The sequence below is a fragment of the Amphiura filiformis genome, chromosome 13 (assembly GCF_039555335.1).
Source record: "Amphiura filiformis chromosome 13, Afil_fr2py, whole genome shotgun sequence".
Classification (NCBI taxonomy): Eukaryota; Metazoa; Echinodermata; class Ophiuroidea; order Amphilepidida; family Amphiuridae; genus Amphiura; species Amphiura filiformis.
Window position 1 is genome coordinate 57,778,229 of NC_092640.1, and position 15,424 is coordinate 57,793,652.

The following is a 15,424-nucleotide window of genomic DNA, read 5'->3' on the forward strand; positions in this document are numbered from 1 at the left end:
GTTCATTGAACCCCGACCTCCTTTGGTGACCTGGCGCCGACCGCACACCCAAAACAAACACCAACAAACGTACAGGGTAGTATGTGCAGCTGCTGTTTTCTAATCTTTAAGTTTGACTCTTTTCACCACACAATGGAATGTGATGCTGCAAAGAATATGAAATATGATGAGGTAGGCCCTACCTCCTCTAGGCTCTAGACTCAGCTGCTATATATAATTCATGATAATTAAGCTTACTAAAAATTACTATTAACTATGTCTGAAGTCTAACACACAGTGACATCGCCCCGATATCTTCATAGTAGAAATCGCCATGGTAGGTTGAATCCACAGCCACGAAAGGTCATTTTATTCGGACCTTATGAGATGCATATTATTAGCAAAGTGACCTGACTAAGCCTAGGCTACTGACAAAAGACGGGGTAATTGATTTTTCGCTCTGTGAGCAAGCTTGTATACGACATTGCGGTCAATGGTTATACTCTCTCCACTTGAGTGATCGTGGGTGCCGCTATAGCCTACTGCGCGCTGTAGTCCATATACAGGACCAACATGACCAACGCAATATAAAATTGATAGTTTTGGTGAAATTTCGAGTTCAAAGCGCACGGCCAATTTTCAAAGCGCACGCGAACGACTATAATATCTGTTCAACACGTATTTTCAAGTGTATGAGACCACATCTGGTTTCTTGAGAAAAATTTATTTACGGGAGATATTCATCATTTTCGAACCCAGTATCCGAAGATTTTCGTCTGATATCAAAATCGTGCATAGCAATTCATGTGTATCGATCCCGTGTATTCATTTTAATGTCTCTGCTGCACCAAATAATTATTAGCCAGGCGATGTCGGTGTGTAACAGTAACATCATTGTTTGCTCATTCAGTGACAATATTATTAAGCTATAATAAGCCCTTTCGCAATTTCGGAAAATTGCAACTGCGCATGCTCAGACATCGTCACACAGTTCTTCAACGAGAGATAAACACGAGGAGGCTGCAGTGCATTTCCAATGCGGTGAACTGTGCCGTTTGCATAAAAACATCTTGTACTGGAATTATGCTGTTTATTTTGTCTTTATTTCTTCATGATACATTGTATTTGATTAAATATATTGATATCATGAAGAAATCAAGACAAAATAATTGGCAAAATCCCAGTACAAGATATTTTTATGCAAACGGCACAGTTCACCGCATTGAAATGTACAGTAGCCTCATCGTGTTATCTCCAATTTTATCGGCAAATATTACCCATGATGCACCATGATCTGAAATTGCGAAAGGGCTTATAACATCATTCATTTCTTATCACATTTTCCCTATTGTTAATAGCTGTTGTTTTCCATTGCCAAGTTGCTTTTAATAGCTTCGTCTGCCTCTAGTCATGTAGTAGGCCTACGTACTGAGTGAGACAAACTTTTTAAAAGTATTGCTGTACATAAACCGTTGATGGCATATACTTCCATGATGTTTTTCATAAGCCACATAAACGAAATCACAGCCAAGGCAGAAAAAAGAACGCTTGGATTTGTCAAAAGAAACCTCTGAAACCCAGGACATCAAAGCCACAGCCTACAAAACACTCATAAGGCCAACTTTGGATTATGCATATATTGAAACTGTCGACTCAACCAGATCCAGATCCACATGTAATGCTGGTTTCATACTACCCTGCCACTTGCCGCTGAGCGGCGTGGCGCACGCGTATTGCAAACAAACGGACACAATCAAGGCTTGTCATTGGCCGAAACGCCCTGCCGCTTGCCGCAGCGGCAAGCGGCAGGAAAGTATGCTGGAGGCTTTAAAGGGGACTCAACCAGATCCAGATCCACATGTTAAAGGTGCAAAGTAACAGTGTGCACAACATGCAAAGCGCACACACTATACACTTCAGATGCGCTTGCTAACATTGCAGAAGTACACTCGTCAAACTCAAAAGGTTTACAACAATATTTCTGAGGTTGACTTCGGAGGTTTATCATAAATTTACGAGATATATCACATTCACAAGTTCGAGTAAAACATGGTTTTCAACACTAAAAATGCTATTTATGCAAAAGTTGGAACTATTTTAATAGGGGTATGTTGCATTTTTGGTGGAAGCGCCTGGTATGAATCCTTAATGCTTTTTTGTCCCCATAATTGTGATAGAAAAACTAAAATATAAAATGAGTTTGGTCAATATTTTTCAAACTGATGTTTTGGCACTATGATATTTGTAGTCTATTTGTGATGTTTGCACATACATGTCCCAACTTATTTTGGATTCAGTCATATTCATTGTATTTTTAGAGCATCATTGCAAGTTTGACTTGAAGTTATATGTTTTAAAATCCCCCCACCACAATTAAGCGGCTAAGATGAGTGAGTTCTCTTTCATTTTGTCACAATAGTTTAGCTTAAAATAGTATGGAGTCAAAATATGAGTGTTTCAGTTGTTAAATACAGCGGTACCGGTTACTATTAAAACCATTATCAGGGGCGTGCCTAGAAACCGGGACCCCCGGGGGGCTGTAGTCTGAACGCAAAATGTTGACAGGCTTAACATTGGCGCCAGCGCCGCATATGCGCTTGCGCGACAGGGGGTGTCTGAGGGGGGATGTGCCCCCCTCCGAATTAGAAAATTTTTGAAAGTGAAAGCCCCAATGGAGCAATTTGGTGCAACATTTTTACACATGAGTTATTTTCGTAGCATGTATTTAACAGATTTCCAACTGAGCTACGAATTTTAGTTTTATATGAGCACGCATGGTATCAGAGCTTCAATGAAGGCATTTGGTGCAACATTTTTACATTATTATTGGTTATTTTGGAGCATAGGCCTTTATATGCATAGATCTATTTATAGGATTTTTGACCTAGAATTTTACCGAAAAAGTGGCTATAAAATGCTTTCAAATTCCATTCAAAACTTGTGAAATTAATAGGCCTATGGATCCACTTTTGGGTGCTTTTTTTCTCCCCTTTTGATTTTAGGAGGTACTATGTCCCCTTCCCCCACTGGCTATGCCACTCTCACTCCCTCTCTCCTTCTCCCTCTCTCTTTTCTCCATCTTTTTTTTTTTTAAGACCCGGGGCTGAAGCCCTCAAAGCCCCCCCCCCCCCAGCACGCATCTGATTATGCCAGCCCAGGAACATGAATCCGATCTATTTCCCCAAATATTCTCACATAACGAATACAAAATAAATCGTAAATATGTAGGGACTAGATCTGGATGGAGGTTATTGCTATGCCAGCGCCTGAGTTCAAAGTGTGTGTACTAATCATTACATTTTGTTGCTTTTTGTTTCTTTGAAACAGGACCACCCTCGAAGAAGGATACCAGAATTGTTTCGCCTCTTTTGGAATCTTGGCTGGACTGTTGGGGCTGGAGGAAGTCTATCGATTAGAAAAGGGTTTGTTGAAACTATAAGCAAAGCATGTAGCTCAATTTTAAACTTTCAAAAAATTTGATGTACCGCTACTACCGGGGTGGTACACTCAAGGCAAATGATAGTCTCAGTATGTTATTTTGTCATTTATACCATTTGGCGACATGTTGACAATCCTTGACATGTTTACCAATAATGGTTAATGAATTTCAATGAATTTCCAATTAATGTGGTACATAGTTTTAAAAAAAGTTTTCAATTTAATTGGCCAACTTGAAAACCTGCATGCGTAAAGTGTTTTGCTGAAACATTAAGAAACAAAAGAATTTGAGCACCGTCTTTTCCAATTACACAAAATTGGACATTAGACTCTTTCCCATTGATTGTGTCACATATATGTGGCCATTTGTAACAAGTTGGGACCCTCTTTCGTGACATACTGTTATCATAGCTGAAAACATCAATTTTGAGATGAATGGTTATACCATTTTTACAGGTATGGTGAGTGTGAAAAAGTATACATTGCTTTTTGTCCCTGCTTTGTTTTAAAACATTTGATGGGCTTAGACACAATGACCCTAGGCTACTTATGTTTGTCAAATAAAATATGCTTGTATGGTTCTGTAGCATAGAATGGTCTTTGGATGAAGAGTAATGTAGGATTTTAGGGTGTGAAGGAATTTGTTTCAGGTCAAAGGTTATTTAGTATCATTGTTGATCCAGATTTGATATTCCATGAGATCTTCAGTAGCTTCACAAACTTATTTTAACAGAATAATTTTTTAGAGAGAGGACATAGTTTATTCATCTGTTTTTTTCCCAATGATTGATTCCAGGGATGATATATACTTCCCTCCATCTGGAGTGCAGAAGGAAAGAATACAGGTATGGTATAAATTCATGCATAAATGCATGATATTGGCCTGCTCTCCCCCTTTCAAATGGTACTTTCAAATATAAGAAAACAAATTGTATCAATTATAATCATTTAATTATTAAAGGTAAAGTTTGGTCTCAATGGTCCTAAAGAAAGATGCAGACTGCATTTTTGGTTTATTTAGCTCTGTTATTTTGAATCAAAGGGAGCAAGATGTCCCATCCCAGTCTCCCATTCTCTAAATGGATTTGGATCGACTCAGGTCTTTTTTGTAGACTGATTTTACCATTCAAAGTGTTACTCCTAATGTACTGCCAAATGTGCAATATGGGTTGAATTGGAATGATATTCAAACTTTTTAGAGGGAATATTTTCAATCTTTAATGAACAAGTTCATCTGTATTGAAGTTGATCCAAACACAAGAAAGTCATTCCTACCTCATAATTTTAGATTGCTAAGTTACTTCATCTTTCATCAGTGAGACTAAGACTGTGAACCCAAATGATGTGTTACCAAATTCTCTTTATTGCATGTTTATATTAATGTATGTATTAAGTGGAAATACACTACAATGTTGTTGAACTCCTGGATACAAAGTCAGCCAGCCACCTCTCAACAAAGACAAGGCAGGTTCAAACTTCCAGGAGTCTATGAGACTGTGATGAAGTTTAAGGTAAAAAAGGTCACAACCTGATTATCAACATCACAGTCCCAGTCTTGCGGATGAAAGATGGAGTAACCATCTGAAAATTCCTTGGTCAGAATAACTTTTTTGTATTTGGATCAAAAGTTCTAAACTTTAATCATTTTCAATCTTTGTTTCAATAGGAAAGGATTTGTTTCTTAACTTCAGTAATGAAAAATTGAGAATCACTTGATTTAATAGATTAAGAAGATTGAAAATTCAAATCATTTGACAGAATAAGATTTGTCCTAATTACAATCAATGTATAGGAAGGAATCACATGAAAGAAATTAACTTAAATACAAAGAGGAAAATAAAAGTTGTCAGAATTCACCAACACTTAGTCCTTATTCAAAGACCCTTGCATTCAGCATGGTAGCTAGTGGCTGGATCATTTTTACCCAGTTTTACTCCCACATACCCTGCACATGTTGACTTGACAGATTTGCAGAGTACACATAAACCAACCTACCTCTACCCTTGATGGTTAGCCTTTGTTAATTCTTAGTTGCAGGAAAAACAAATGTTAAATTGAGTACAGAAGACTGTCCAAAAGTCACAGCAAGTCATGTTTAGTGTTTTTATTTGGTGTCACATATCTTATCTCTTTCAGCCAGAAGATATATTTGTCACAAACATGAAAGGTGAAATCATTGATGGTCCTGCATCAGATAAGAATATGAAGATTAGTACTTGCAAACCAGTATTTATGAAAGCTTACAAGCACAGAGGTATGTACATTTTTAAATTCCCCAGTCAGAACTCTTCCCCCGCTAATTACCTCCAGTAAAAAAACCAAAATTACGAAAAAATGCTCCCCCCAAAAAAGAATTCCTAGCGCAGCTACTGAAAACCAGGGGTGGATCCAGGTTTTCTAATGGGACCACTCATGAATACTTTTCTGGTGTTCAGGTAGGTAATTGTCAGAATTGGTACTACCTGTGCTGCAGGGATGATTAGTAAGAACTGTTTCCTCAGATTTGGTTTTACATCATCATCTATACTATGTTCGGCTTATCATTGGCAATGACTTATAACATAATGGATTGATATAGAATCATTAGAAGGATGTGCACGCAGTTGGGCGTAGCACTTAAGCTACAATCAACGAAATTACTAGTTGGCACACCTTGACAATATGTTGCAACTCTTCAGTAGTCCGAATTTTAAAAAGGGTTCTATAGTCCGAATTTAGAAATAGGCTCTATAGTCATAATTTTTAAAAGGGTTCTATAGTCCGAATTTAGAAATAGGCTCTATAATCCGAATTCAAAAAATGGTTCTCTAGTCCGAAATTGCAAAACGGTTCTATAGTCCGAAACGGATACCGTGTTCTTTAGTCCGAATCATTAAAAAGGTTCTATAGTCCGATTTTTTAAAACATGAACATTTACTGCGCCCTCTGGCTAGATAATACTAAAGCAGAGTGTATGGTAAACTTTAACTATTATGTAAACTAATTTGTTTAAATGCAGCATTTAAATGTCGGGATAAGCGCAGTTAGCGCTATGAAAAACTCGACAATGCTCGAATACATCGTAGAGTATTACTAGTATATAGTATTATAATGGAATGAAAAACAGATATAAATCACGAAAATATCACCAGAATAAAGATGAACGTCACTGTACGCTACGGAAAATATCCAGAGAAACCAACCATGTTGAACTTCAGTGGATTTGTATTTAACAATTGATGATTTGACACTGAAACAAATGATAAAAATAAAATTCGGACCATAGAACCCGTTTATCAATTCGGACTAAAGAACACGGTACCCGTTTCGGACTATAGAACAGTTTTGAAATTTCGAACTAGAGAACCTTTTTTAAAATTCAGACTATAGAGTCTATTTTCATATTCGGACTAGAGAACTGTTTTTCAAATTCGGATTAAAGAACCTCTTTTAATATTCGGATTAGGGAACCTTTTTTAAAATTCGGACTATAGAACCTTTGAAATAAAGAACCGTCAGAATAAAGAACCTTCGTAATAAAGAACCATCGGATTAAAGAACCTTCGGACTAAAGAACCGTCGGAATAAAGAACCGTCGGACTATAGAGCTTCCACCAGTGTGCCAACATTACCGTAATTTTGTTGATTGTAGTTATGCTTTGTGTAATGTGTGACTGGCACGCTTATGTGAATTTATGCTAGCATAAGTTGGTACTTTCTTGATGCGTGCAGTAACAAAAACTAACAATTTTAGCCAATTATAAGCCAAACAAAGTGTAGGGGATACATTGTGTGAGGCTGAATGCCAAATTTGTAATGGAAAATTTGCCTTCCACTTTCTTTCAAGAACAAGACGTTAAATATCACTAAGTATGGATGCAACATTCATGGCATATTGCTTGCATCTTGTTAATATTTTTAACTGTGAATACACTGCAATAGACCAGAAAGATGTATTTTAGACATGAAAAAGGACTGAAAGAACAATTTTGGTGTTCATCTTGCAATTTCCTAGAACCTCTAAAACTAGAGCTGTCCTATTTGTAGAACCCTGACCCTAGAACCTTTTTTTCTAAGAGTGACATAGATTGAAGACACACTTATGAGTTCTTTAATATGATTCATTCATTGATTGTTGCTGAAACAATTTAATCACATTTAATGCTGTATTTGATCAACTTTGTGTTTAGATTCAGGTGCTGTGATGCATACACACTCCCCGAATGCAGTGCTTATTACTATACTATACCCAGGCAAAGAATTCAGAATAACTCATCAACAAGCACTACTGGGAATAAAGAAATGTTCCAGTGGAAGAAATTATGTGTAGGTAGCCATTTCTAGGCACTCTTCTGCTCAAAATTTGAATAACACATACACACCCTCACCCCACCCACCCCTGCATTACATCCTCACCCCCACCCACACAAGCACCCCACACACTTATGTGTATACCACAGGGAAACTTGGATAATGCACCACTTTTTCACAATCCAAATGCGGACACACATATTTTATTCACCACCCATGTGGGTGGGGGGGAGGTACTCAGTACAAATTATCATATGGGGATGTGCTGCAATCAAGGATGACTTAGGCCATTAGGTCTATAATGACCCCTTTCTCTAGGCCAATTTTGGTATGCGGATGGATAATTTTTGCAAAATGTCCCCAAATTGTTTCCAAAAAAATTTCTCTAACTGTAGCCAAAATGTTGAAATTTGCCAAAATTTGTGGGAAAAGTTGTAAAATTTGCTTTAAATTGAGCTTCAAATTTTGACTTTTGGTATATGGATGGGCCACTTTCAAATTCTCAGTGGCACATCCCTACTCAAACCAAACATGAGTACCCCTGCTCCTGATTCACCATTCTGTTAACCCTTTAATTTTTCATTATCTAAGTGCTAACCCACCTGAATGTCAACTGCAGTCATTGTTTATAATGCTGTTATCAATTATAGAAACACTGTCCAAGATACGTGGATGTCCATGGTTCCTGAGATTTCTTTTGTGTATATGCTTGATTGCCGGTGTTACAAACACGCCACCCCCACCTGCGCAACCCATTGATATATACTCATGAGAGCCTAAAAATGTTATACCCTCCACCCCTTCCCCTCTCCTGTATGGAAGGACATTTTTGTGCTGGTTGCTGAGAGCTGGCTTAGGTTGGGTGGCTGCAAATGTATTCTAAAAGAACTGTGAAGAATTTCTTATTTTGTTAGCTCAATTTGCAAGGCAAATTGACCTATTGTCATCGTACAAATTTGCAATGGTTTTTTACTTTCTCTTGCTACATCGTTTGAGTAATGGAGCTGGTAATTTGAGGTGGCGATCTTTGCAAGTTTATTCATGAAAGTTACTTATTTTGCTGGGGGAAAATGGACAGGAAGTATGCTTTTTCGAGCAATTTGTCACAAAATATTGTGCAGTTTCACAAGAATAATCTCATTCCTAGATTACTTACATGCTACACCAGGTTTAACCTTGGTGTTTTAAGCAATATAAGTCATCTGTTACATGTTTACATTTTAGCTTTGCCAATGATGTTACTGTGTTTTATGGAGGTTTAGATTTGGAGCATGTGTATTTTTGCAGAGACCTCTCAGATATTTGTGAGGATAGTTTTACCATGGTTTTACATAGTAATTATTTTTTATGTGAGATTGTAAAATTCTAAAGCTCTTAAATATTAGACTTGTTTCAAGTCCTTTGGCATCCATAGTTAGTGAATGTAAAATTCATGGAAGCTTTGCCACATCTTCCAAAAATTTCTATTACTTTCCAAAGTTTTGAAGTTATCTATTCTTTCAAGATATTTATTTACCATCATAACTTTGTGAAAATCTATTTGACATTTGAATTACTAGATTGTGGACTTTCTTATCATACTTTACCCCAGGCATACTGTGCACTACAAGGTATACTTCCTCATAAGAGCATGAACAGAGAAAAGTAAGGAGAAAGACTTGATCAAGGCTATTAAATATGCATAAACCACTAAAACCTAATGTCAACAGTAGAGTGTTTGTTCAAGTTACAAGGACAAAGTAATCAGGGTTGCCAAGCTCATGGTTTGGTAGCCTAATTGGGTAACTTTTGAAGATTTTCCCTGAGATTTCCTGTCCCACAGAAACAGATGGTTAAGAAAAAAAATGGGTGGCTTTTCAGCAATGCAGGTGCAATTTGGATGTCTTGAAGCCTACATTTATTTAACTAATTAACAGACACAGATAAATTTGGGGTAAAGTTAGTAATTGGAATCCTTGAGAGCGTTCACATGGTAGATTTCCCCCAAGTTTTTGTCCGAGAGCCGCTTTGCTCAAGCAAAAATTCCTCTGTGTGGACATGCCTAAAGACAAATATTTATTACTGCTAATATTCCTGTCAGTTTATACCTGAAGATATTTAGTGCCCATTCATTTATTTATTATTCATTAACAATTTATATACAGAATAACCTCAGCACCTTGCCACCCTCCTGAGCAGTGGCATTGGGAGCTAGGGGGAAAATTGCATCCCCAACACAGAAATTTCCAGTGATGAAAATGGGGATGGGGATCAGAGTATGTCATTAAAATGACTGAAAAAGGTCAAAAATTGACAAATGGGGACAGAGTTTGGCTTTACTCCCGCACACTAAAATGCTGGCTATGCTGTTGTTCCTAAGGCCACCTTTGTTTCAGATGGACATTTTATTATGAAAGGACCTATATGTCATTGCACAAGAAATACAATTAGCCCCTGAATTAAAAGTATTTAATTATTTTTGTAATCACTCAAAAGCATTTTGTGAGAATTTTACAATTGAACTAAGTGCTATTCAATTTTTATGGGCGTTTTATTTTACATGTAAAGTCTATGGGGGTGATGAATGATTAGATTGGACAGCTATATTGAAAAACCCTCATTTTGGGCCATTTTAGTCACTAAAATGACCATAAAAAGAATAGCACTTAGTTCGGCTGTAAAATTCACACACAATGCTACCTTAGTGAGTACAAACATAATTCATTCGGGGGCTATAGCAAATAAAAAATTCCTATACCTTAAAGCCTTAATATACGATCTTATAATATGAAATTGGTTAATTTTTTTCAAACCTGATTTTTTTTGCATATTTGTAATGTTTACACATGTCCCAACTTGCACCTAAATGGAATCGGCCAAATTTGTTGTCTTTGTAGGTCAACAGAGCAAAGTTTGACATATTATCATAATTTTAAAAATTATGATAATATGTCCTCCCATAGAACTGCATGTTAAATGGTCAAAATAACTAGTGGGGTTTCTTTCACTTTACCTCGTTATATCAACTTAAAATGGACAGCAACCCTCCCCGGCAGTTATTACTAATATTATTTCAACATTTTGAATAAAGAATAACAAAATTAAAATTTGACGGAAATCGTACATTAAGCCTTTAATGGTTATGGAACAAAGGTGGAGGGCCCTGTTGCACATAAATGACCTTTATATACATGTACATTATGCCACGTAAAATTAAAATTTTGTTTCACATCCCCACCATGAGAAGTGGATCTAATGTAACACCAAGATACTTGAATTCATTTGTATGATCAAGCATGTCATATTGTTGAACTTGGTAAGAATGTGAGATGCACCAAATACTATATTATTTAGTTTTATTGTTAATGTTGAGAGTTAACTCGTTTTTATAAAACCAACTAGCAATATTCTTGACATAAATAAATAACTTGAAGAAATGTTATAAACACAATTAAATACCAGTATATTAAAAAAAACCAATTTGATATATTCAACGGTTATACATATATCTGAACATTATATTTACGTCAAATTTCAAATAACAATTGAGCTACAGCACCCTTGGTGCTCTTGTATTATTTTTATTTGCAGATTTCATGAAGAATTAGTGATACCAATTGTTGAGAATGCTTTGGAAGAAGCAGAACTGAAGGTAACTAAAGATTTCAGATGCAAAGTGAGATATATGCAAAGACTAATAATTATAGTCTTTGCATATATCTCGCTTTGTAATGCAATATATCACATCCGTATAATAAGGATGTGATATTGCACCAGGCGATACCTTCCACATACTATTATATAATATCACAATGCAATGTTTCACCATGCTTCAATGATCTCTTTACAACACGATGAACATACCTATGGACCCCTAAATGTCTATATAGCAAAAAAACGGACCCCATGTCAACACCGCCGTAAATTCGAAATTTTTTATGCTGTGTTTATCAACAAACATACATAGCACGTATACTGATATATGACCCCTGGGCAACTTATTTGAAATGAGCTAACTTTTGGTCCAAGAGCATTGACCCCTCCCCCCACCCTCTCTCAGCTAACCTGACCACATGCCTGTAATGTTTCGTTTTATCGTGCAGGATCGAGTGGAGAAGGTTATCACTGAATACCCTGATGCAAGTGCTGTACTAGTAAGGAGACATGGCATCTTTGTGTGGGGTGATTCATGGGTCAAAGTCAAAATTATGTAAGTAAATAATGTGTTTGTGATTACCTGCAAACGTGGACCTACATTAGTATACACACATCACAAACGTGGACACACTTGCAACCGTAGATTTCCATGATTGCTGGATATAACCAGGGTAATGCAAATAAGGTAAAAGTGCATTCAAAAGCGGTCCACGTTAAGGGGTTCAGGACGGTTCACAATTGGATATGAAGTTGTCAAGTGTGTGGGGTTTTTAGGTCTACGGTGTGTCAATGGAAATTGGTGTGTGTGTGTGCTCCGTTAGATAAGATTAAGGTCCTCATTTGCAGGTATATATTTATAAAGAGTATGTGTTTGTTCTCTTCATACATACACCCCACACACCCCAACACACACCAAACACCGACACCCCACTCGCCAATACTGGTATTTGTAATACAGAATAGCGAACGTATCTCTAAAATGCATTTGGCATATCATGCAATTGCGACCTACTGCAGACATCCAAAAAGCTAGAATGCTGCTCTTTGCTGCTTAATATCCAGAAATGTGAAGTCCCAGGTGTACAGAGGCAATAATATTGCATGTTTTAGGCATACTATCCTGGTACAGTACAAGTGCAAAACATGCACAACTTACAATTTTAATTCTAATTTGGTTGAAAATTGTTAATATTGGTTTTTATGTTATAAAAGGTATATCAGATATCTTGAAAGATGAGCAACACAGTTGGTCAGTCTGTATTTTGAGCCATTGACAACCACCCCCTCTAAACGCCCCTAGGAAGTTGCACAGCACACTATTTTAGTTAATTTGATAGTATTGTGACTCAGTGGGGAAATGTTTCCCCACAGCCCACTCTGCCCGCTCCCCCTGCCCATCCTGACACATACAGGGCTACATCTATGGTGATGGCTTCCTTACAATGTTAACACATAGTTTTTTCATTCTTTGAAAACAGGCTTGAAAGTTATGACTACTTGTTTGACATCGCCATCAAGATGAAACAGTTTGGAATGGATCCAGGAAAAGTACCGACAGATGAACATGGCATAGTCTGATGAGGAACAGGGGCATCCACACCCAGGATCCACACTAACAGGCACATACCAGAAAATATTGAATTGTTAGTTGTGATTTCTTACGACTAGTCCAATAAAATATCCACTTACTTGCAGACGTTTCGGAAACTTTCAGTTTCCTTTATCGATGCTATTGATGTAATGACGATCTGTATACAGCTGATGTTGACTGCTGCCTAGCAACTGAGTTGCCAGTTGATTTCTTGTCAGTTATCAGATCATCAAAAACGTGACTCAAGTTGTATTGCCCCTCGTCTCTGTTCATGGTGTTGCCCCGCTTTCTGATGGTGATTGCCTCTTTGATCCACCTTTTATATCTGTTGCTCTCTTTGCCCACGATCTTAGCCTCATCCCAGTCGATTACATAATTGTTTTCAACCACATGGTCTGTGATAGCTGACTTATGAATAACAGACTGTGATGCCTTTCTCGTGGCTCTTGTTTTGATGTTGTCTCCGATTTTCTCAGCCTCAGTCTTATGTTCGTCAAGCCTTTTCACGAATTTCCTGCCTGTCTCCCCGATGATAACTGACAAGAAATCAACTGGCAACTCAGTTGCTAGGCAGCAGTCAACATCGTTTACGTTTACGTTTACATCGATACTCAGCAGGATTCTTTCCGGACGTCATGCCAAGGGTGCAGAAATGTTGATCACGTGCAGACTAGACATACAGGTGCAGCCAACAAAAAACTTGAGAATTGAGGGTGCTGGAGATGAAGATAACTGGAGAACTCAAATGGTGTGCGAGTAAAAACCAAGCAGCTTGATTACAGGCTGGATGAAACTCCTCCCCTGAAGACTTCCAGGGTTGGTGCAGTTAGTACCACAACTGGGAGGGAGTTCCATAGGCAAACTGTCCTCGGGAAGAATGAGTTCCAATAGAGCTGAGTGCGGCTGGTGATTTTCTTTAGTTTGCTTGGGTGATAGTTTCTGGTGCTGCTGGTGATCATTGGTGCGAGGTAGTCGGATGCATTGATGGCAACCATGTTGTGTTGAATTTTGTGCAGCATGGCCAAGCTGGCAGCATTTCCCCCCCATTCCAGGGATTTCCACTGAAGTTCTTGTAACATGGAGATCACGCTGTCTCTACGCTGGTATCTTTGCAGGACGAACCTGGCAGCTTGGCGTTGGATGCTTTCCACTTTGGTGATATCTTTTTTTACTGTGAGGGCTCCAGATTGTGCTGCAGTATTCTAAATGAGGTCTGACAAGACTGATGTATGCCTGCTCATGGATCCTCACAGGACAGCTCCTTAGGTTTTGCCGCAAGAGGCCTAACATCCTGTTGGCTTTGGTGGTGATTTTCCCAATGTGTTTCTGCCAGGACATATTGGTGGAAAATGATAGCCCAAGATAGGGATATTCGTTGACATCAGCTGTATACAGATCGTCATTACATCAATAGCATCGATAAAGGAAACTGACAGTTTCCGAAACGTCTGCAAGTAAGTGGATATTTTATTGGACTAGTCGTAAGAAATCACAACTAACAATTCTACTATGAACAGTCCTGATGAATTTGTTCAAGAAGAAAATATTGAATATGCAAATTTTATGTTGTATCTGTAATGTTTCCTGGCCACTACTTGTGAACTATTCATAACCTGAATGAATATGCACAATGTGTTAAATCCAATCACATAAAATCAATTTTGAATATGTGGACGCAATTACAGCTTATTGAAATAATGACAGCATCTTGTGACATTATACATAAGTATGCTTTACAATGACCACGTTGTGTGACGTGTTATGCGTTCCAACAATTACGTGGGCGATGGCGGCCGTATATGGACATCGCATGTGTGCTAGTGTGATTGGTCGCTAGCAGTATCAACTTAATTGGCTATTCAAATTTTTACAAGGGAAAATGAAAGATAAAGTCCAAGCTGTATTTTCTTTTCAAAGAAAATGTGATACAGATGGAATTAAAAAAGTGAAAAGTGTCAGTTATGAATGAGGTTAATGACTTTGCTTCAGTTATTTTTCGGATATTGTGAAAAATCTAAAATTTTGGTTGGACCTTGGAATATCCATCAGGATTGTGCCCTCAAGGTATTCCTTGGTTCCAGAGCAAAATGTTTAGATGTTTACCCTCAAAACAACTGAGCCACAGTGATGAACCTCTAAACCTGAACTCTTATGTCAATGATATACTTACATCTTAAAGGGCATTGTGTTAAAGCCATTATTGCTACTTACGGTTCCGCCATTATGCACTATGTGCGGGAGAGCCTCGAACTGGCAGCATACATGAATGGGAATTGAACTAGTCATAACGTTCTGTGTAAGGTTACATAATTCTTCCTTTCATGTATGCTGCCAGTTCGAGGCTCTCCCCGCACATAGTGCATAATGGCGAACCGCAAGTAGCTTAATATTATAACATTTTCAAACAAAATAGATTAGCATTTCTTTGCCATAAAATGTTAGCTTTTACTGTCAGATATATCCCCTTTATTTTTGAGCCGAACAACTACG

The 15,424-nt window shown here is 37.7% G+C and overlaps 1 protein-coding gene across 2 annotated transcripts; it reads left to right on the top strand.

Moving 5' to 3' along the window:
- Nucleotides 1-25: 25 nt before the first annotated feature.
- On the top strand, nt 26-15,126 carry LOC140168569 (methylthioribulose-1-phosphate dehydratase-like). 2 transcript variants are annotated; one of them, XM_072191968.1, is made up of 8 exons: nt 26-171; nt 3,307-3,401; nt 4,214-4,262; nt 5,554-5,671; nt 7,587-7,722; nt 11,278-11,338; nt 11,790-11,896; nt 12,822-15,126. In XM_072191968.1, exons 1-8 carry the CDS (start codon nt 82-84, stop codon nt 12,919-12,921), a joined length of 756 nt encoding a protein of 251 aa, XP_072048069.1. In that variant the 5' UTR covers nt 26-81; the 3' UTR covers nt 12,922-15,126. The 2 variants fall into 2 exon arrangements, with proteins under 2 accessions (XP_072048069.1, XP_072048070.1); XM_072191969.1 differs by lacking the exon at nt 26-171 and adding an exon at nt 250-316.
- The last annotated feature ends 298 nt before the right edge of the window (nt 15,127-15,424 follow it).